The 22805-nt window shown below is 40.9% G+C and overlaps 3 protein-coding genes across 7 annotated transcripts; 1 reads left to right on the forward strand and 2 right to left on the reverse strand.

Annotated features, from left to right (window-relative positions):
* Positions 1-2670: 2670 nt before the first annotated feature.
* On the reverse strand, positions 2671-7949 carry LOC104436501 (probable acyl-[acyl-carrier-protein]--UDP-N-acetylglucosamine O-acyltransferase, mitochondrial). 5 transcript variants are annotated; one of them, XM_010049293.3, is made up of 12 exons: positions 7434-7949; positions 7228-7331; positions 6840-6964; positions 6635-6743; positions 5821-5913; positions 5616-5732; positions 5421-5504; positions 5127-5231; positions 4544-4627; positions 4325-4460; positions 3880-4010; positions 2671-3056 (listed from the first exon to the last, which is right to left on the reverse strand). In XM_010049293.3, exons 1-10 carry the CDS (start codon positions 7498-7500, stop codon positions 4344-4346), a joined length of 1005 nt encoding a protein of 334 aa, XP_010047595.1. In that variant the 5' UTR covers positions 7501-7949; the 3' UTR covers positions 2671-3056; positions 3880-4010; positions 4325-4343. The 5 variants fall into 5 exon arrangements, with proteins under 5 accessions (XP_010047595.1, XP_039164492.1, XP_010047594.1 ...); XM_039308558.1 differs by having other exon boundaries at positions 3902-4010; positions 4330-4460; positions 4541-4627; XM_010049292.3 differs by having other exon boundaries at positions 4330-4460; positions 4541-4627.
* A 150-nt stretch (positions 7950-8099) lies between these two features.
* Positions 8100-13333, reverse strand: LOC104436503 (inactive protein kinase SELMODRAFT_444075). The gene is made up of 9 exons (XM_010049294.3): positions 12466-13333; positions 11743-11897; positions 11562-11656; positions 10426-11420; positions 10072-10232; positions 9813-9889; positions 9583-9730; positions 9328-9477; positions 8100-8991 (listed from the first exon to the last, which is right to left on the reverse strand). Exons 1-9 carry the CDS (start codon positions 12629-12631, stop codon positions 8953-8955), a joined length of 1986 nt encoding a protein of 661 aa, XP_010047596.2. The 5' UTR covers positions 12632-13333; the 3' UTR covers positions 8100-8952.
* Positions 13334-17635: 4302 nt separating this feature from the next.
* On the forward strand, positions 17636-20815 carry LOC104436504 (protein EFFECTOR OF TRANSCRIPTION 2). The gene is made up of 4 exons (XM_039307999.1): positions 17636-17774; positions 18070-18438; positions 19061-19906; positions 19969-20815. The coding sequence occupies exons 1-4, from the start codon at positions 17679-17681 to the stop codon at positions 20323-20325; spliced, it is 1668 nt and encodes a 555-aa protein (XP_039163933.1). The 5' UTR covers positions 17636-17678; the 3' UTR covers positions 20326-20815.
* Positions 20816-22805: the final 1990 nt, after the last annotated feature.

Here is a 22805-nt window from a genome sequence, read left to right on the forward strand (position 1 = left end):
AAAAAAAAAAAAACAATAATTGAAGGATGATCACATGATCCATATCCATAAGTAAATTGATCGGACTTCAAGTTAGGGTTGGTGGGTTATAAAGAATAAGGTTTTAACCCAAGAACTAGGAAAGCTACCCGTCAGAATTGGTTTTTGGGAAGATCAGACCTAATTTTAAGTAATACAACTACCATTTAGGAAAAAAATACCATGGGAACAAACTGTGATATAATAATGGTCAAGGGATTGGATGGATTTCCCAGTCTTCCAAGTTCCAAACCCATTTCCAACATATCTCTCTTGTTTCTTGAACAAGGTCTAATAACAAAAAGCTAGAGACCAATTCTTGATAATTGAGAACTAAATTTGGTTAAGGCCAATTTCCTGTTTTGTGAAGAAACTGCCTGATCCCTGGGTGAATTTGTTTTCAATTGATTGGGTAAGGCTGATTATGTTTGGTTATCAGATTAAATCGGCTCGGTTGTTCGACCCTACTTTATATTAAACTTTCGAGGATTTGTACATTGACGAAATAGAATAAACATTTTATAATATGCCTTGAATGACAAATTAGTATTTCCCGCCGTTTACCTTTTCTGTAGAATGACATAATTGCAATATATATTTCTATCAATCATATATTATCCAAAGCAAATCCTTTTCTACTAGGCTTTTTTCTTTGTTTTGACAATTGGTTCTTAGTATGCTCGGTAGGTCGCTATGCTCAGTTGTTCATGGCAATTCATAGGACACAGTTCGAATTCTCCATGGACGGATTTTCTCTTCTCATTCCTTTATCACTTGAAGCATTCCACATCATTCAAAATCCATAGTTAGTGCGGCCTAAGCAGTGACATTAGCAAAAGATACTCCGTCATGTCAATCCAAATTGGATAACTTATGGTAAAAAAAAAGAAAAAGAAAAGATTAATAATGCGTTGTGCGTAAATGAGGCCATTAGGTATATTCCTTTCCCAATAGAAAGCAAGCAAAGAGGATAAAACGAAAGTGGCCCTCGAAACTTACGCAGATGGAGACAGTGACATAACATGGTGGAACATATATTTCATTTTTTAACCCAACTAGGTCATTTCTTTTGTCTTGGTGCTTTCACTTTCATACATTAATGGCCAACTTATGGAGAGATTTTTATATTGACTAAAATAAATAAATTAATATTTCCAATGATCATGGATGCCACGTGGGAGGATATATTCATTTCCCAACTGTTTTTGAGCTACAAATGACTTGAGACTTGCTTTTCAACATTGAGATATTTGGCATTGCTTATCCATGGAATCTTCTCTGCACCTACAGTTTGGAAAACACAATTATCACCATGAACAGAAACAAATTAAAGAAAGCAGAAAGTTTAATTTTCTAAAGAGCTATCTCTCACCAAGAAATACATAACTTATATGGGTAGGTCATAGGTGAAGACATTAGTAAAGATATTACTATACCTAATTCATTTTTTTCCTTACTTCATATGGATTGGTTGCGGTTCGACGTCAGCTGACTCTTCTACTTCGGGTTTTTGTTCTTTTGGTGCTGTTTGGTAGTGCAGGTTTTGCCTGCCTTTTCCTTGTTCGTCGCCTTTTTGTGAGCGGCTTTTTGCATTCGGCGCCCTTCCATTCAAGTTGACTTGTTGTCTTCTTAAGTGCAAGTTTTATGGAGCCGAATCTTGTGTATATTGTTAGTTATGCTCAATATATTATTACCTTTTACCAAAAAAAAAAAATGTTTTGGAAAAGAAAACAATTTGATGGGAGCACCCTATCAGAACTATGAAAAGCATATTTTAGCATTGACCAATCCGCATTCCGAAAGAGGGAAGGGAACACCCAATAGGGTCCAGCCTCAAATCAACAATGATAAATGTTCGTTGGGCGGTTGGCTCTCTCTTCCTCTGTATTATTACCTGCTTGAATCCCCAATTTAAAAAAGAGTTCATGCTGAAAAACCGGAAATTAAGAATTGAGTGAGGTAGCAATTTCAACTGCTGACTCCTAATCAATGCTTACTATAAAATAGCAAGTGAGCATCTACGTGACAATGTGCACACGCACCGTGTGCATGCTAGAAACAGACGTTTGAAAGATTAAGTAAAATCGCTTTATATCAATCTTGAGTCGTTAAATAAGGACAAGCAAATATTACTAAATGAAACCGATACAAATATTTAGTATGGTCTGATTAAAATTTAAAATGGTCATCCTGGTCATTAAGCAAACGCGTTTGTGGCCCTTTCAGGCAATGCTGGTTCAGCTTAATTTGCCGAAACATAGTCGCCATCTCACTGAATATAAAATTGGACATGTACAATAATTTATTGTCGCTGAAAACTACATGCTGCGCATTGCATCACGACTTACGTCATCAACATTACATACTCCAGGAACAAAGGGGAGAATAATGGACAAGCGAGAAGAAACAGAGGAGATATAAAGAACGAGAAAAAGGGGGTTGTAAAGATTGTTCGAGACTTAAAAATTCGTTCTTTTAGCTTCTGTCGAACCATAACGTCGGCGACTCTTTGCAATCAGGCCAGCACAACCTTATCGACAAGCTCCAGCGGGTGACAGCATAAGAACCGAGCATGTTAATGACAAGAGGCGCTAGACATTTGGTTCGGAGCATTTGGCATTTTTTTCTCGGCCAGCGAAGGAAAATGAAATGGGAGAGAAAAAAGCTTGCCTTTTCAAGGCATGTCATAGCTGAGGTCGACACATGATAAACAATAGCCATGCTGATAGCAAAACATCTGTATGTATGTGTGTGTGTGTGTACAGGACAGTTTCTAGCATTATTCCTGGAAACGGCAGGTCACGCCTCAAATGTTAAAAAGAACAGAGAGCATAGAGGAGAGAGTTGAATGTATAATAATAGGCAATGAATTTTAAGAGACTGAGTACAAAAAATGAAGTTGCTGTACGAGTTCAAGTCCATTTGCTCATGATAATTCCAGCTAATTCCTCTTTGGCAGGAACTTAACTTCATGTCTTGCTTCGCAGACTGACTGCACCTTAGGGTTGAGCAGATGTGAGAAAGAATGTAAAGACTCGCTGTCAAAGATATAATAATGATGTAAGTACAAGAGGTAATCCTCATTCTAACATATTAAAGCAGAGACCTATGGTTTATGGACATCCACATTTCAAAAAAATACAATGATTAGCAGATAGGCTAATAGCTTTCTCAAAAATACAAAGTTCCATAGCGATACATTATGTAGGTGATAGACCCTGGTTGATTATAGGGCAGACAACAAAATATATAAAAAGAGAATAAAAGGGGTTTAACTTTTATGCTTGAAGTGGGGATGAAGTTCCTAGCAATACCACCTAAGTTGTACTAATGATACCCCTTCCTATCACAGTTACTCCAAACACATAGACATGAATTACCAGATTATGTCCTGCAGTTAGAAGGCTAGAAGTTCTCTACTTATATCAGAACCGTCCTGCAAGAGTAACGATAGAGAGGGAGATGTCCACAGTTTTTTTGACTCAAACCAAAGCAAGAATAATGATTCAAGTGCTTTCTTGCATAACCAGTCAAAACACGAGTAGTAGCTGTTCTTGTCATCAAATTTCATCAAAACTCTAAACAGTTCTCCAATAAGCCAACAATTCCATGACATTCATAAACATAAGCTGTTACGCCATGAAGCACTGAAAGAAAAAGTGGCGTTTGGCTGTGCATTCAGAATAAACAGTACAACCAATGATCAAGAACCATATAAATTAATTAAAAAGATTCCACAGTTTTTTTTTCAACTGTGGTAAACTGATACCACAGATGAACAACACTCGAATATAGCTGTATTGCAATCCAACATCATGATATTGAAAAGGAAAAAAGAAAAACTCTTTGAATTTGACTCACCTACAAAGTTGAAGAAACTTACTCTCGAGTCCTATTACACGATTCACCCAATGCTGTGGGCTCAGTTCCAGCCAAAATCGAGGGTTCTCTTGCTCCTCATGGCGACTGCTTCACAAATGATCACTATGAAGCTGCACAAATTGGTTTCAAACAAGTTTGATGAGCTTCATGCAAGGGTCAAGTGAGTGTGCACAATACGATTGCCTCAGTCCAAAAGAAAAGCTGCATGTAGGAAACAAGTATTCGATAGAAATAAGGAAAAAAATCAGGTAACATCTACTATTTATTTGCATTGAATCTCCACTGATGATTCCACAACTTCAGAAGCCAGACAAAGATACAAATAACAATACTGTCACATTACTATATAACTAAATCAGTAAAAAGAAATTAACAAAGAACATCAAAATGTAAAGTGACTTATGTATAGAATGAAGACATTTACCCAACTGTAACATAGCTAATCAGCCATTCCAGTGCCTGAACTTGCATATTCCACGGCGATTTTCAGCAAAACAATCACGAATGGACTGCACCATAGACCGTACAGAAGAAACTTGTGCCAATACTTCATTTTGTTCCTGCAGAGTAGATTTAACCCCACGATGAGCATTTCAAGTTCACTATAATTTAAGCCAATATACTTCGTGGTGTTGAGTACCACTTCAGCAAGACGTTCCTCGAAACCCCCAGAACTGGCATCTGATGGCATGAATATCCTCTGGTAAGCTGTCCTTAGGCTCCTCATCTAGATCAATCAATCACGAATCACAAATCCACATCCAAGTGTTCACAGATGTTGCATTGCAGCAGAAAGACCACATAGACAGGTATGTCATTTAGGCAACAACTATGACAAAGTATTCAATTTGATCAGATATCTCCACTTTTACCAATTGTTGTTCTCCAAAAGATGCATTTGAGCTAATCGTAGTCTCACTCTCACTCTCCACTTAAAACAATTTAGCATGTTTGCGTAACGCCAGCCACTTTTTGTGTCAACACCCCCCAAACAAAAAAAAAACACACAAACAAAAACCTTCTCACACAAAGTTTAAAGTAACATCACATGCCACTGAGTACTTCTGTCATACATGGTTTCTTCTGACAAAAAATTCTAGGGTACAAAAAGAACCACTCAGAATTGTAAATGAACGATATCATCACTAGACCATAAATCAATCTTTCACCCACTTAATCTAGGACCTTTAGAAGAAGATGTAAAAGAAACTGCGTTTCATGCCAACCTCTGGGGTTGTGAATCCATGTCGCCGAAGACCTTCAAGATTTAAACCCCGAAGTTCAGCTCTTTCTCCTGTCACCATCATGTATTTGGGTACATCTTGTGAAATCTATGGACATGCAGAAGCAATTTTTGATGATGATGTTTAGACAGTGTATTGACTCAAGCAACATAGCATAGATATGAAACAGTTCATAGCTCTATTCTTGTGTTTTGAAGGCAATGCCATATAAAGCATTCTGACTAAATAAAAGCAAAACAAACTGAAGAACCTAATGATTTCGGGAAAATGACATACCGCAGAACCACCACCAATGAAAGCAAAGGAGCCGACATGGCAGAACTGATGAATTACTATGGCGCCTGCCGTACGAACATAATCCTACATTTGCAATGCTTCAATAAATTCAGGATGGACGTTGCAGTCACGAGATAATATAGATGACGATGACAAGTTACTCAAACTTTGAGAAAAGAAAAGCTTGCAACTTACCTCTACTACTACATGGCCTGCCAAAAGAGTGTTATTTGCAAAGATGTTATTGTTCCCAATTTTGCAATCATGTGCAATGTGACAAGACCCCATGATAAGATTGTTATTGCCAATTACCTGGTGAAAACGCAAGTAAGGGTTAAAATACAGGGTAAGCATCTAAGGCTCCATAATTTGTAATGCAAGTTATTAGCAAGAGAACTACAGTTCTATCACTTGATTTTGAAGATCGGTGGATGGAGGCATATTCTCTGATCTCATTGTTGTCCCCAATGTGAAGGAAACATCCATCCCCTGTCTAAAGCCACACCCAAAGAAGAATAATGTCGAGCAATTAGACAAATAATTTTACGAAACCCAGCATTGATCTTCACATTTGGACCATGGCAGCAGAAACATTGGCTTCCACTACTATCAACTAACAAGATGCCAATGAAGCCAAAAAAGAAAAAAACAGAAAAAAAATTTCTTTAAGTAATACTAGTCTAGCTAGTGTTTCTAGCTTGGATGCCACCAAGTCAATCTTATGATACTTACTTCAATCAGATGCAAAATGTGAAGCCTAAAGCACGAAAAACAATAAGCATTGTTCACACTGCCAGAAAACAATAACATGGAATTAGAATGTCCGGGTCAAATATTTATACCCGTGCAATTTTCAGTTAAATGCTCTGTGTCATTTACTCTTGTGGAGTGAAACTATCCCAAACCAAGGTCATCCATAAACTAGATCTCTATTTTAAATACTGCCACAGTACAAGATCGAAGGAAATGAAAACCTAGAAACAGCTTGCTTGATTAAAATTTGAACCTAGAAGTGGCTCTTTGACGCCAAAGAAACTGAGACAATAGTCAACAGCCTAGAATTATACATGTACTGCAAAAATAATGGAACTGATATGCCTATGGAAGATTTTAGTAGAACTACCAGGTCCAAAACTTGATCTACTACCTAATAATGCCATATGACATGTGTCTTATGATAATAAATTATCTATCACATGAGAAACTGCTATTACCTTGTACTTCAAGTCTTGGCATTTCACACCAACCACAGCATGATAACCAATTGTGTTATTGCATCCAATTACTGTTTGCCCCGGAAGATCATCACCAACCACAGCACCACTGCCTGACACAATTCAGAATATACATGTAACTAGGAGAGTGCCTTTCACATAACTCGCACATAAGCTTCCAACCTATGTAAAAGTTAGAACTCACGTCAAGAGCACACAATGTTCACCCAAGACAGTGTTGCCGAAAACATGGCTTCCCGGGTATAACCGACATTGGTTGCCGAGCTTAGCTGAAGCCCCCACGGTGCAAAAAGGACCGATTGAAACACCCTGAGATCAAGACATGGGAATGATCAAAACGAGAACGACCCTCTCCAGGAACAGGGGTTTTATAAAGACAAGACTTGCTCAAATAAATGGAGTCACACAAAGCGACATGTGCCTGACAAATTGTTCCATACAATCTCAACACAGAAGCAACTTCTATACAAGAAACATCCTTTTCCTTTTTTTCCCCTCCCCAGCCTAATACCCATCAAGATGATCACACGATACAAGCCAAAAGAGCATGTTCTTGAGAAGCATCAAGGTACCTGGCCGATAACGGCGTTTGGGTGGACGACCGCAGCCGGGTGAATTGAGCACAGATCTGTCTCGAGCACAGGTTCCGCCAGTTTGTGCTCTGAAACCGAAACGCCTGCATAAAGTAAGCAAAGCATCCACAAATATGAGAAGCCATTCGAATTAAAAGAGCTCGCGAGTACGAAGCAGGAGAGAGAGAGAGGAACGAGGTAGATACTCGAGAGGGCTCTGGAGAAGCGATGAAGAGACGCAACAGTGCTGCGCACCCTGAGGAGCAGGCTCATGGCTCTGGAGCTCAGCTTCAGCGGCGACAGGGAGATTCTCGCGTTGAAATTTCAAACTCCGCTTCGGACAAATGCTCGGACGTACGACGTTTAAAGTGGGTTGCGCTCAGTAGACCTGTGGACCCAATGGCCCGTCGTGGTGTAAGCGTAAATGGGCTCGGGTAACTTCCTTGAATTCCATCGCTCTTCTGCGGACGGGGCCGATCGCAGCTGGAGTGGTGAATCATAATGGCGAAAGACCAAAATGACGGTGGCCGGATCGGTGATGGAGGCATTCTACGACTGGTCCTTCGATCCACAAAGGTTAAAAATCGCATCTTTTTGTCTTTCAAGTTGACCCAGTTGGATGCCATAATCTCTCGATTGCCAAGATTAGGCATGATCATTTTTGTCAACTTTTGTTGTGGATTGATTCTGGGTATGAATCATTGAAAGCATTCATCTTGCTGCTAGGTTCAAAATCTTGTCTTTGAGTAGAACTGGAACCTCCGAGGTTGTTGTTTTAACTTTACAATTTACAGTGCTTTTACTTATGCACCATGTCTGTTTTATCGCGTCGATTTAAGCTCTAAAAAATTCAGTCATTTTCTACCTCAAAATTCATTGAACCATTGTGAAAATTTCATTCCAGTGAAAAATTTAGCATATGAGAAGATACAAGCTACCCATTCTACTCTAATATACAAGGAGCTTCAAGAAAATGACAAAGCCTCCTTCTCAGCAAGAAGCTTCCTGCATTCGCTTGGCTGGTTCACAGGGTACACTTCGCACAACCCGGTCATGTGAGCCACTCCTTCCAGTCACTAACACACTGTACACGCAACACATGGGAAAAGATCCTGGCAGATCACGTAAGTCCAGAAAAAGAAGCTCTTGAGCTGATTCTGTAGTAACTCCATTGCCAAGGCAGTTCCTTCCAGGCAACTACTGCTGTCTGAAAAGATCTTCCTAGAGTGTGTCGAGAAGCAGGCCTCGAGTTTCAGGGGCCTACTTCCTCAGAATATTTGCCAGATAAACCTCATACAGAAGGGCTAAAAAAGCAATCACATTCCAATTTAGACAGTGAAGAAAGAACTCAAGCTGCAAATACATGGGAGCGTCCCATTCTGCTTCTTTTGAATGAAACTGACAAGTAGTGCTTTCTCACGAGAGTTTCCACCTCAACCATCTCTTGGCAGTTCACATTCCTGTTGCAAATGAAGTCGAAGAAAATTTCCTGGTATTCCATCTGCCTCTCGGTTTGACAAACCCCAAATATGACATTCTACAAATGCTTCTGACAATGAGGACTTTCGCCTTCCATTTGTCAGATTGAATGCTTAGTACCTAGGTTCCAATACCCATATCTGAGGCACAGTTATACTAGCGTTGCCATCAGTTACCATCCACATGCTGACAGGCATGCTCCATTCATATTTTTGATTCAACGAGCGAGTATCGTTGCTTCTCTGTCTAGTTCAAGGTAGTATCGCTCTCTAACATGCGTAGTACCTAAAGCAAAGGCAAATGGGCAATGAGCAGGCAGTAGAAGAGATGAAAATCATATTTGCCTAAAGCTTGTGCTGGTGAATATTTCGAAAGCAGAGAGAGGACTATACGCCTAAAAGGCCCAAGAAAACATGCAAAGAAACTTGCAAAAAAGTTCATTCAAGCATGCATGTGTTAAGAAATATGCATCACATAATTAGGCACAAGTGCATGTCTTTTTACAGTTAAAGATAAGACATTCCATTAGTGCTTTACTATCGCTGCAAAGAGATTGTAGAAAACTCAGTTCTAGCAGTAAATTCACACACACTTTTGAATACAAGTTGAGATGTACACAACCTGAGACATGCGAGGCCTTAATTGAGGATCCCGCCGGATGCACAATGAAGCACACTTCAGCATTCGATGAACCTCTTGCTCTGAGTAGCAATTGTTCAAATTCGGGTCAATCAATTCACTGATTGAACGTCTTTCTAGTAATGGCCGTGCCTGCACCAAAACTGAACGATGAGAAAAATCGCCTGCATATAATTGAAGACGAAATCATTTCTTTGGAAGAACGTGGTGTTTGTACTAGAGTTTTCTGAACCATACCCATTCAGTGAGGCATTGCTGACCCTTGGGACGTTTTATATCCATTGCCTTTCGTCCCGTAACAAGCTCTACGAGCACCACACCGAATGAATATACATCAGCTTTTTCAGTGATTTGACCACTTTGAGCGTATTCTGGAGCCAAGTACCTAATAATGGCAGCTTATCCATGTTAGATTTTGATTATTGTGTGTGATGGGAAACGCAGCTCAAGAGAGAACATGAATGTACCCGAATGTCCCTATCACTCTTGTTTCTACTCCCATGTCTCCATCGGGTTGCCATCTCGCAAGTCCGAAATCTCCAACCTAACATCCAGCGATAAGAATCACCTCAAAGGTATACAGCCAAAGCAGTTGGAGATGATATCAAATGAATGTTATTAAGCAGATGAAGCCAGAAGTGCTAATTGACAGAATTGGCCAGAGACAAACGAGATTAATAACCATATGAAGGACTATTAACTATATGTAGTTACAGCATGTCATACCAATGGCTCAAAATCATGCGTGAGAAGAATATTGTTAGGCCGCAAATCACGGTGTACAATGCAACCCACTCTGCATTCTTCATGAAGGTACCTCAACCCTCGAGCTGCTCCAACTGCAATTTTTTGTCGTGCGCACCATGATAAAGGGTCCCGATCACGTCCTGGGCAAAAAAAAAAAAACAACAAAAACTTCCAAGTTAAGGACATGACTGTGGATCCAACATCAACTTACACACTTATATTTTACAAGCACGTTTTGTATTTGGTGAATAGTCAGCATTATCTCTCTATTCTCATCCTACTGCTTCTGCTTTCAAATTTCCAATGGAACATCAGTGACAGAAGAACATGTACCGTAAAGATGTGAATCCAAAGAGCCATTGCAAATATACTCATAAACCAGCAGTCTTCTTCCATCCTCAACACAGAACCCAATCAATGTGACAAGATTGCGATGCTGGGCACAGCTCAAAACCTCGACTTCTGCACAAAATTCTACATCACCCTGTGAACTTGCTGACTTATGCTGTTTCACGGCAATGACCTGGCCATCAGGTAAAACCCCTCGATGGACAGAACCATATCCACCTTCAGCCAGAAAATTTGCTCGAGAAAATGCACCAGTAGCAAGTTCCAACTCAGAGTATGAGAACCACCTCGGTGGATTCCCAAAAACAGGTGCCTTGTGTCGACACACTGAGCATAGTGGAGGAGGAGTAGGAGGTGCATTTCTGGACAACGAAATTGCTTCCCTAACGCTTCTGCTTATGTCCATGTCAAGCTTAAAATTGATTCCCCTATCAGGGTCTCTCTCCAAATTAGAAATTTGATCCATCAAAGATTCGTAGGTGCTAAAGAAAGCTTTATCGTCGGGCTTTGGTGATTTATCCTCCAAAGGGTTGAAAGTATCTTCCAACCATGACATGGCAGGAGGACCCAGCTTTTCACTTTCTACATCGGAGTCAGAATATTCAAAATTCCGTTTCACTTCAATTTTACCTATGTACTCATTCTGTAGTTTTCTGTGGACTTCAGAGAGGAGAAATGGGGAGTTCACTTGATCTGAACTTGATATAGATGAAGTTCCAATGTCAGTTGTGGTGGACGGTGACTCGTGTTCTGGACTACTTGCGGGAGTCACAAGTGGCCCTCTGATCATATCTTCACACTCAAGACTAGCATCCACATGAGATACATCGATATCAACCAAGGACAAAGGAGATGTTTCTGAATCAAGCCCTGGTGATCCAATCAAATTGAGACGCAGGACCTTTGCTTTAGATCGTTCCATGACCACTAGATTGCACTGCAGTTCATCAATGCAGACCTGTTTCTCATGTTTCAGCCGCCTGCCACACAATTGCAACAGATCACTTCGTCAAACAAGTTGATGGAAAATAGGTATTAGAAGTGCGATTAAGAAAAAAAACAGCTTTGCCACATCAACAGCTATGTATCAGTTCCTTAATTGACCATAGGTTAACCATTACTTATCCAATATAACCCAGTTTGAATGTACTCTTTTGGCTTCAGCAGCAACCACTCCACATGGTGTGTTGGAAACAATTTTCAGCCGAACCTTGACCTGTGATGAAGAGCAACAAGATTGAATAAATGGAATCTGAAAAGTTAAATGGACAGATGCAAAGAGTGGGAGACAAATGTACCGACCTTGTCTGGGTCATAGACATTGTGGAGTCCATACATCATTTCAGAGCATGAATTTGCAATGTCGTCCTTCTCATCCAAACTGATCTCTGAGATAGACCGGTGATGACCAGTGGTGCAGTCACTTGCAAACTTCGAAAACATCCACATCTTTTTACCTGGCAAAGGAATAACACCGGGTACATCAGTCGCAAAGATTACCTCAATTCCAATCATCGCGGTGCTACAGAACTGAAACCTCAAGCCAAAAGAGAAAAAAAAAGAAAAAGAGATCAATCGAAAAGGAGTCCACAAGACAGTAAATTCAGTTTTATTAAAAAGTTCGGCCTCCGCGAGATAACAATTCGATTGTGTTCTTCCTCAGACTCACCTCTTGTCCAAGAGAAACTTACGAGAGACTGCATCGTTGTGAAAAACCGAGAGATCTCTACAGACAATCGAACTTAATATGACGCTTCATGGCAGGTAAAGATAACGTTTTCTGACGAAGATCAGGTTCTCACACTAGTTGCCCAACTCAGCAGCAAAGAAAACAGGGGAATACACCGCATGCATACATGGAAACGGGAATCATGTGAAATCCCATGAACCAAAATCACAGATTCACATCTATTCCACCTCCTTTGTGCGAAAGAAAAATCCCCTCTTTCAACATAGGAGCAAACGAATTGAAACATACAAAAAGGAAGAACGAAAGAGGGAAAAGCAAAAGGAATCTGAGATTACTTGAAGAGTGAGATATGACCACAAGCAGCTTGATGCAATCCCCAGGTTGAGCAACATGAGTCAAAGTCCACGCCAATGCAGCTCTTGGTATTTCCCTTGAGGCTTTCACGGCAACAACCACCACCTTTCCATTCCCAACTCCATCTGAAGAGCCTTTATCTTTCATACTCAAACCTCTCCAAAAGGATCTGAATTATGACTCCGCACAACAATAATTATTGCTCGTCAGCACTTATACCAAAAACCCATCTCAAGTCTCCTTTGGTCCAGCTTTTAAGCGACCAAGAAAAAGATCGACTGATCACTGTAACAAAACAGCGATGGCTGTTCTCTGCTACGCCCAAACGGAAAGCTGAAAGAGAGAAAAGAGCCTGAGGAGGACGTGCACTTCAAGACACTTTCCTTTTCATCTACATGAATCTGATCACCTGCTTCTCTATTTTATTTCCCATCTTTCCTTTATCAAAGTACATGTGAAACAACATGCCCTCTCTCTCTCTCTCTCTCTCTCTCAAACTTGGTCCAACATTTTTCTCATGTAAGACCGCGCTTTACGGTTTCAGGCAAAGCAAAGCAGAGCGAAAGAAGGGAAAGCAAAGAGCAAGAGCTTCGTCTTGAAGCTGCTCATTTCGATACGGCCCTGCACATCAGATCCTAATAAAGTAGCGCCAAAATAGAAAGCCCCAAAGAAACAAAACCAAGGAGAAAGAAAACAACCACCCCTCCCTTCCAATCACGAATAACGACACCCGCCGATCCCCAAAAAGCAAAAGTGGAAAAAGCAAAAGAAAAGGGGAAGGAAGAAAGGAGGAAGAAAGGAAAGGCAGAGATGAATGCGATGGAACCAGATGGGGAAACACCCGAATAAAATAATCCCATAAAAATGTGGACTTTGCAGTGTTTTGCAAATGTCTAGAAATCGGTCTTCACTGTCCGAGGGACATGCTTAATGATCTTCGATTATGTTAAAGTGGGGACGATCGAATTCTGTGCGTGGGGAACTGCTTGTCGTACTTCAACATCTTTATCCTAACATTTTCTCATCATCATTGTTGAGGACATCAAGCAGTGTTCATTGGCCAGTGAAACCTTTGCCTCTGCCTAGGCCTACCCACCTTCCATCTTCTTTCTTGTGCTTGTTCGATGTCCCCTCTTTCTAAGGATAAAGTTTAGTGTTTTTTTTCCTTGTATACCCATATGCATTTCTTACCAACTTTTTATCTTTGCTTATAATCATTTCCCATTTAGGAGAATTTTATTTCAATTCTCGTGCTATCACATAATATGTCCGATACCTAGAAAAAGTGAAACTGAACATGAGTTATTCAGTTAACTTAATGAAGTGGCACACGCTAAATAAGTGATCTTTCCAAGTGAAACATCTACTTTTGTAGATCGCAATGTCGAATCCTTGGAAAATGTAAGAGGTAAAGCACAAAATCAGTTGGTAACTCCCCATGGCAATGAGAGCACAAAATCAAGTCGCTTACTGCCTAATTCCCTAGTCAAACGTGAAGTTGGTGGAAAAAAAAAATCAAGAATTTGAAACAAGCTGATATATCTTCGATCAATTATTGTTGGCTTTCCTTAATTTGAAACAGGCTGATATATCTTCGATCAATTATTGTTGGCTTTCCTTTTCTTTTCCCTACGTTGTTTGGCTACTCAAGAACATTATAGAAACCTATTCACCAAGGTACCCTCTCTTAATAGGGGACTTTACATCTTTTATAGTATTGAATTTTTGGCCCCAAAACGAACATTTTGGCTACTAATCATCGACCATCGATAAGGTACTTATTTAAGATATCCCTTTTTGAGTTTTGGATTTTGACAGCCTTTTCGCTTGTCGTGTTCTGATCTAGCCAAATATGCCGATTTCAAATCTTACTATTTTCTAAATATATTTCGATTAATTTAATCATTGTCGTCACGTGTTGTTGGAATTACTTTTTTCAACGACAATGAATAGTGAAAAAAATCTTTTGAATTTGAAGAAGCATAGGGTGCCTTGACAACAGCACACTTCCTCGTATTGCAGAAGCAAATGCGATCCTTGATGTACCGCGCTTGAACAGTCTGATTGGATCAATCAACGAAATGACAAAGAAATTCATCCTAGTCATTTTCAATGGGACATGATCTATAATGCAACAGAGTGGGCCTCAGAAACATTATGTTCGCCTGTGATTTCCGTATGATAGCTGGAAAGTAGGAAAGCTACAAGAACCCTAGGATCCTCATTCTCAACTAGGTGTCGTTCTGTACATACATATATATATAGAGAGAGAAGATCTTCTGACTGAAGTCTGAATATCTGTTGATCCGAACAACAAACACTTTGACTTCGGTACATTACCAGAATGAATTAAGGGGTTTTTTGGAGGGCTCTCATATATATTTTCCGACATATATTGGAGCTTGTCTCTAGTTTTCTTAAGATTTTACAAACCGAACTTACCCGAACTACGATAGAAAAATTTGGAGTAGAGTCTGATTTTTGTTGCCACTGGACCCTTTTGGACATCTTGATGGATCTCATCTCTAGGTTTTTGATCAGTTTTTGTTAGGGCGAGAACCGTACTGGGTTAAGCCGATACTCTTCATTATCATCTCTAGCTCGACGTGATGGGAATATTCGAAGCTCATATCTCTCCATTCGAGTTCGGTCGAGTATCTTTTTTACAATCGACCCCCCATTTTCTTCTCAATGAAAAGAAAAGTCGCACAGTGCAATTACTGAGAAATTTGTCAATAGAAGAGTTGAATTTCCCGGTCCGACAAGTCCCATCAGCTCCCGCCCTAATGCTTTGGCTGTAAGGTGTTAGCGAATATAGGGCATTAATTAGAAGCCTCGTAATTAAGAAATGGAGCGACCAAAACATTGATTTGAGTGTGCAATTTTAATGGCGCCGACCTCCTCCTATTTTATGATTGTCCGTATCCTTGGCCTCTATCATCATTATCATGTAAGGTTGGCTGTTATTCCTGTCCTTTTCGACCCGGCTCCATTGATTGGCAACGATGTTATTCATTTATAACTTGAGGCACGATCTTGATGGACCGGCTATCCAGAGGAACCGCCGTGAAGCTTTGCTTAGATCCGAGTTCTCTTTACGATGAGAATTGAACCCGTGATCATCGATTTCCAAATGAAAAGAGCGCGAACATCCTTGTTACGAGGTCAATTCGCGGTTAGGTCAAATGGCTGTTTTCAACGAGCCGAATGGATACAGAATATCAGATGGAGAGCAACCAACAGCAACGTGCATCACGAAAAGGAAACCCTAGTTTTTTGTATTCTTCCCTCTGGCTGGGCCATGTAAATGTGACTGATTGAGGGCTGGCTTTTCTTTTTCTTTTTCTTTTCCGTTCGTTTTTTATTAATTTTCGGGGGGCCGAAGCTGGAAGTTTCAAAGGTATTAGGCGACGGTTTACGTTAGGTGAGTGATGGACGGAAGCAGAAAAGACATAAAGTCCAAGAAAAGTCGTCTTTCATCCAAATGCACATGAAGTCTCTGGTAGATGCTCTTGCGCTCCTTCGAAGATTCCATTTTTTCGCATGGGCACCCCGAGTTGACTCACCTGGTCATCGAGTTTACAAGGACTTTTCAGCCTTTGAGCAATGAATTGGCATTCTTTTCCCCCTCTTAGAGGTTCACGCGATTTGATATTGTCGTTTGAAACATAAGACTCGAATTCGAGCGCTTACAATATAAGATGCCGAGCCAAATCTTATTAATCTTATGATTAATATAGGCCGAGAAAATCAGGGCGGCAAAGATACAGAAGAAAGAAAAAAAAGATGCTTTAAGCTGAAAACGAACAGACCCTTTACTGCATATTGCACGGTGAAAAGAAAGAAAGGGGAGAACTTTGATGCACCTTTGCAATCATGCATGAAAAAGAAAAGGATTTGAGGATAGAAAGTGACAAAGCACGAACGCAACGAAGGCGGCAAGGGCCAAGGGGCGGGTCCTGGTCGAAGGCCGCAAAGAGAAGCGTGCACGTGCACGCATTGCGGGGAAAGGGCGATTTTTGCACGAAACGAGAACGAGAAGATGGGGATGATGATGATGGTGGTGGCGATGGAAAATCACCCTCGTCCGACCTCGTTTGCGTGTTCTGCCGAAAGTGTTGAGAGTTGATTTTGCTTTGGCCCGGATGGCCATCGTCCGCCAAGAGCTGGTGCGAATTGTGTCGTTAGCGAGGCTCGCGAACAGTAAGGTGGGTGCGCTTTTTCCACGGGCGTGCTCGAGGAATAAAGCAAGAAACATAGGGTTCCATTCCGTGAAAAAGCAAGGTCTGAGATAAGAATGAATGTGGTCCGGATGAGATATTTCTATACCAAAATTAGAAACTGCCTAATAAAGATCGATTCTGAAAAATTAGAATCGGAACCGCTTGTTGGTTCCATGGATCCACCAAAGAACCGGACCACTAACCTGGTTCTGGATGGGTCCATGGAATTGGTCCCATCAGCGATATACTCAGTGCAACATTTTTCGACAAACCAAAGTAAAGCTTGGACTTATTAATTGCAAGATTAGTAAAAAGATTAGACTTATATTAAAAGTTGAGAGTTGACGCCGTGAGTCGATGAACATTGAGTTTAAGAGTCAAGGACGTGGGTGAGACATAGAGAGACAACTGATATTAAATGAGAGTAAGACAAGATGAGTACTTAGTTAATGATTGTTGAGCTTTAGATTAGGAATTTTAAGGTTTTCATTTTTCTTAAAATCTTTTTAGTTGGAAATTTTTTTCTAAAAATTAAATATATATTTATATATTACCAGTCTAGACTCAATAGGTGGGTGAGTGGTTCCATACCTAGAATCGGGAATTGGATTGATACCCATCGATTCCAATTTATTAGAATTGAGAATAAGATCGTTTCATTTGAGAACTGTCGATTCTAATCTGATTTCAAGAGGTCCGGGTGATTTCTGATTTTTGCATGCCCCTAATTTGAAGAGATGGAGATGGAGAGAGAGAGAGAGAGAGAGAGAGAGAGAAGCCCACTGGACTCATCTTCACGGCCGAAAATGACGAACTGGGCTTGAGCCCTCCTCCTAGAGGGCCCGACCGGTAATTATTCCCGCGCCACGAGGTCAAAGTGGTCACTACATTAAAATTGTCTGAAGTGCGCTCTCTCTAGCTTAGGACGCTTTGCTTAGTCCGGTCCTTAACGTACGACTCCGCGAGTCTGAATGGAACGCGGCGATCCGAACGTTGTCGCCGTCGCCAGGCTGAGGAGGGAAGACTGCGAACGAACCAAGCACGACTCCGCGTTCGCCACTTGGAAGGTATCGTCCTTTCGATTTGCCCGAAACAAAATTTCTCATTCGTAGATCATCAAGTTCTGAACATGGGTTCGTGCGTTAGGATTGAAAATTTTTCGTTTCCGAGTAGTTGAATTTTTATGATGGAGGGGTTTGATCGACGCGCTTTTGGTTGAGGTTAATGTTACTTCGAAATGCGACTCTTTAGCATATGTGAAGGTCGAATTGAGTGGAGACGATTCGTAGGGGTTGGTTTCCTTGTGTTTGTGATGAATTGATCTTGAATTCTTGATATCGTGGCGCGACCTTTTGTCCTTAGGTGCTCGTAGGACCTACTGATTGGGAAGATTATTCATTGGGGAAGGAAGGTGCTGCCAGGTACCGGGTCCATAACCTCCCGAAAAGCCCGGGGCCGGGGATATATGAGCTCGGCGTAGCCGCTTCTCGCGCCAAATTGGGTCGTGAGATCGCCAAGCTCGACCCGCGATATATAGTCGTGGTTTACCTTGGGAAGGCGGACTGTGTCAGGACCAGACTCCAGCAATATGGTCGGTCGGGTGCTCACTTGGGCAGGTGCTCGTCAGCTGCTTGTGAAATTGACTGCAAGACATCCTGTCCCACCAAACAGCTCGGGTTGTTTGAGGAAGTATTGTCAAGAGGCTACCCCATCGTGTTCCGTTGGGCTTCGGTACGTTTCTTAATCAACTGCCGCAGTTGAATTGTTCTGATTGCCCCAGTAGTATGCTTGCTAAACCTGTCTGCAATTGCAAGCCGTAGGAAAATGTCGTCATCTTATGGGGAAGCATTGAATTTGGATGCTAGTATAGTGCAGGCCATGCGGAAGAATCTACAATATTATTGACTTATTCACTCTCTCTCATGAGCTGAAGTGTGAGTTCTGAACAAAAGTATGCTCAATGTTGGAGTTTTCTGAGCTTTTGGTTCTTCGAAATGGCTGTGCTAGATAACTTAGATAAATACATCCAAATGAAATATACATCCCATGTGGAAAGTCTGAGTCAATGTTCATCCTTGGAATATAGTCCATTCCCATCATCATATTGATGAAAAATCTCCTCATGCTCTGCCATAAGAACTTGCAGTCTGTATCATGGTGAAGGTAGGGTAATGCTGTCTTTGTCAATAAGGAAGTTGATATGAGATTTACATAGTTTAGAGAACCGTTGAGAAGGAACCACCCATAGAATTTACAGCAGTGTGCTGCAAAGCAGTTTTTTTGGGTAAACTCTTGCCTCTTTAATTTGATATTCTAAAATTATCCTTCATATTTAATTATTGGATATTCGCAGCTGAATAATAAGGGAGATGCTCAGAGAACAGAACTTTCACTTCTGAACACATTTGATTATGCATGGAACAAAGGCAGTAATGGTTCACGGCGGCCCGGCGATATCTTTCAGAAACTTGATGAAATCGCTTCAAGCACATACTGCATTTCTGGCATTGCAAGGAAGCTTCTTCCTATCCGCCCCAGGCAAGTGGGCATTAGAATCAATGGAAAGCTGCTTTCAGAGAAAGATTCCTTTCCCCAGACTGGAGGAGAAAGCAGCAATTCCTTGAACAGAATTTTCAAGTTTAGCAAATCGCGGCCTAGACTAGTTATAAGTGAATCCCATGCTAATGACACTGCGATTTTGGGTACCTCCCCAGCTAATGAGAGCTTCTCTCCTATTTGTGGGGTCGTCTCAGAAGATGGCTTTCCCTGTACAAAACCACCAGTACAAGGAAGGAAAAGATGTGGCGAGCATAAGGGGATGAGGCTTCAAGCGTCAAATTCTGTATTGAGCAGAAAAGGAGCATCCAATGGCATTCACGATAAGCCGACAGTGATGTTGCAGGATCATCCGGCTGAATCGTGGCCTAGAATAGTTATAAGTGAATCCCATGCTAATGACACTGTTATTTTGGGTAAATGCCCATCTATTGAGAGCTCTCCTATTTGTGGGGTTGTCCCGGAAGATGGCTTTCCCTGTACAAAACCACCAGTACAAGGGCGGAAAAGATGTGACGAGCACAAGGGAATGAGGATACCAGTGTCAGATACTGTATCAAGCAGAAATGGAGCATCCAATGGCATTCACAATAACCTGACAAGGACATCGTGGGATCATACAGCTGAATCGCGGCCTAGACTAGTTATAAGTGAATCTCATGCTAATGGCACTGCAATTTCGGGTACCTGCCCATCTATTGAGAGCTCTCCTATTTGTGGGGTCATCTTGAAGATGGCTTTCCCTGTACAAAACCACCAGTACAAGGGCGGAAAAGATGTGGCGAGCACAAGGGGATGAGGATTCAAGCATCAGAATCTGTATCGAGCAGAAGAGGAGCATCCAATGGCATTCACGATAAGCTGACAAGGACATCGTGGGATCATACAGCTAAGATATATGAACTGGGAAACATCGTAGAAGTTTTCCCACAGCAGGTGGACGTCAAAAACAACTATGGTAGCGTATGTGGAGTGGATTTTGGCGATGGCATGTTCTGCACAAGGAGACCTGTCCGAGGAAGGGTTCGGTGTGAGCATCACAAAGGGATGAGGGTTAGATGAAAAGAAACATGCTGGCAGCTGAAGACAATGCAAAATGCTGCGAGTCACTAAATTATAACATAGAGAACAGACAACGGCACCGGGAGAGTTAAACCAACGGCTTGCTTCTGTTGATGGGGGGCCAAACTAAGTTAATGCTCTTAAGGTAAACCAACACAAGGAAGAACAGAACTATGACCAGCGCAGACTCACAAAGTACTTAACCTTCTGTTTTAGTCGGAGAGCTTGGTGGTATGGTAGTTCCAAATGCAAGGAATCCCATTTAAGGAAGTGGTGCTTTTCCTATTTGACTCCTATCATTCTGGAGGATGATTGAAGTGTATAGATATTGGTTCTCATACATGGCTCTTCTTCTAGATAATCTGCACAGATTGGGGACCGGAAATGTCCATCAGTTATTCATCAAAACAGATGGTCAACTTCTGTATGATTTACATGTTATGCTGTCGTAACTCCTGTCACTAATTATTGCAATCTTTCTCGAGGTGAACCAAATTTAATAGATTGTTAAGACAGGATGAAGGCTAGGAATGCTCCTACTCAGCGTGAGCTTTCCCGAGCCTTTCCGATCGAAACTTGGATTTTCAATTAGATAATGCAATAAAACAAAACTTGAAGTCGCCACTAATTTATTATGGGGTGATTAGAAATCAAACAAGTAAGATGTGGAAGTCTACCTTACTTCTACGAATCATAGATTATAAATATGGAGACCGGCAGGTACCTTTCCTCTTTATGTAACCTTTCTGCGTACTATTTTTTCGTGAGTCTTATACCTAAATCACTAGTAGGTGAAAGTGGTCATGCGTGGTGCGCAAATAATGAAGATGACAGCCCATGATCAATGGGGTAAATAAATTGCAAAAAAATGGAAAAAACGCGCCAAGCAAGCTTAAGCGAAGCTCATTATCAAGCCTTGGGACGTGCCCTACGCACTAGGAATCAAAAGGTGAAGACGCAACGATACAATCTATGCATGGCCTATATTAGCCGCCTAAGACGCGAATGACTGCGCAAGAATAATCTAATTAACGCATTTTATTGCTATGATGCAAAACTATCTAACTCGCAACCTAATCTAGATCTTTGTCGGATTTTCTTAATCTAACTCTCTTGGCTATTTCAAAGTTAGCCTCCTAAAACGATTATATGGCCAAAAATCTTGAAAATCAAACTTAGATTCTAAGGACATATTACTCCCGAAACGACTTGTGACATGCGTTACTAAATGAAATGAACATTTTTTTTTTATCAAGTAGAATTAAACATGAGTGAATTATATAACTAAAATGCAATCCATATGAGATATTAATTAATTTTCGAAAGTCCTTCCTCATCTTATTAATATGCATGAATGAAACTAGCCCTGAAAACATGCCCTGAATTAAATCCTAGGTATAGGTCCAGCCTAAGGACTTTAAACAAAGGCCATGATTATCGGAGCCCCCGTTCCACATAAATAAAACGGAAGGGTTAACCGCGGGGGGATTTGTAACCAAATTTGGAAAACACCCCTCGCTTGATCATAGCTCTGCTGAGGTAGGACTTTAAACTGCTCCCCCAAGCCCATGCGGGTAAACCACTGGGTATGAAGTTCTATCCTGGGGACTCCCAAAAACCCCAAGGAACAAGGAGGCCGCCTCCAATGAAGACAACAGGGGGAATAGAAGCCCCCTAGGTGGGCCGAGGAGGGACCTCCCCAAGTTATGATCCAGCCTAAGGACCTTAAACAAAGGCCGTGGTTATCGGAGCCCCCGTTCCACGTAAATAAAACGAAAGTCTTAACCGCGGGGGAATTTGTAACCAAATTTGGAAAACACCCCCCGGCCTGATCATAGCTTTGCTGCACTAGCCCTGAAAACATGCCCTGAATTAAATCCTAGGTATGAAAAGACCTTCTATTATGTATAGACTAAAATGCTATACGATGAACGTTAATAATATGAAAAAGAAGAAGAAGATGCAATCTTGACTGATGCAGTTGAAAAAAGCAGGTTCAATGTTTCATATCAAATACACACAAAATATCAGGATTCAAGTAAGAGCAATCAAAATTATTATTAGTATTCATTCTTGATATAACAACGCTTCATATGGGCAGAGATCTCGATTCCTCATACATGAAATTTGCAAATTTCCCTATTTGCTCTCCTAGATTTGTTTTTGGGGTTTTCTTGTTTTTTAACAAAGATGCAATCCAAAGTTACTAACATGTAAGGTGTGATTTTTCTATCCTTTCGAGTTTATAATATAGACCTAAGGATATAAATGTGAAGATATTGCAATTAATTGATAATTTGATCTAAATGCAAATGCAATCACATCTGACGATACGAACTAGAGTGACTTAACAAGATGTAAAATCAAATTCTACGACTTTCTACGGCTCCGTTCGAGAAAATGCACGAATCCAGAACATAGAAAACAAATCAATGCAAAATAAAAATGAAAAATCTGAACATGCAATCGACCCTAAATCT

This window comes from Eucalyptus grandis, chromosome 3 (assembly GCF_016545825.1).
Source record: "Eucalyptus grandis isolate ANBG69807.140 chromosome 3, ASM1654582v1, whole genome shotgun sequence".
Taxonomy (NCBI): Eukaryota; Viridiplantae; Streptophyta; class Magnoliopsida; order Myrtales; family Myrtaceae; genus Eucalyptus; species Eucalyptus grandis.

Bases quoted from the DNA above. Each gene is read 5' to 3' on its own strand.
- LOC104436501 (XM_039308558.1), bottom strand. From the start codon at position 7,500: ATGAGCCTGCTCCTCAGGGTGCGCAGCACTGTTGCGTCTCTTCATCGC. The intron at 7,332-7,433 runs GTATCTACCTCG...TACTTTATGCAG, and splicing joins CTTCTCCAGAGCCCTCTCGA to GCGTTTCGGTTTCAGAGCAC. The intron at 4,628-5,126 runs GTTGGCATGAAA...TGATTGATCTAG, and splicing joins ATGGATTCACAACCCCAGAG to ATGAGGAGCCTAAGGACAGC.
- LOC104436503 (XM_010049294.3), bottom strand. From the start codon at position 12,631: ATGAAAGATAAAGGCTCTTCAGATGGAGTTGGGAATGGAAAGGTGGTG. The intron at 11,898-12,465 runs GTAATCTCAGAT...TTCCTTTGCCAG, and splicing joins GGTCATATCTCACTCTTCAA to GTAAAAAGATGTGGATGTTT. The intron at 11,657-11,742 runs GTCGGTACATTT...TCTTCATCACAG, and splicing joins ATGTCTATGACCCAGACAAG to GTCAAGGTTCGGCTGAAAAT.
- LOC104436504 (XM_039307999.1), top strand. From the start codon at position 17,679: ATGGAACGCGGCGATCCGAACGTTGTCGCCGTCGCCAGGCTGAGGAGG. The intron at 17,775-18,069 runs GTATCGTCCTTT...TTTTGTCCTTAG, and splicing joins CCGCGTTCGCCACTTGGAAG to GTGCTCGTAGGACCTACTGA. The intron at 19,907-19,968 runs GTTATAAGTGAA...ATCTATTGAGAG, and splicing joins CTGAATCGCGGCCTAGACTA to CTCTCCTATTTGTGGGGTCA.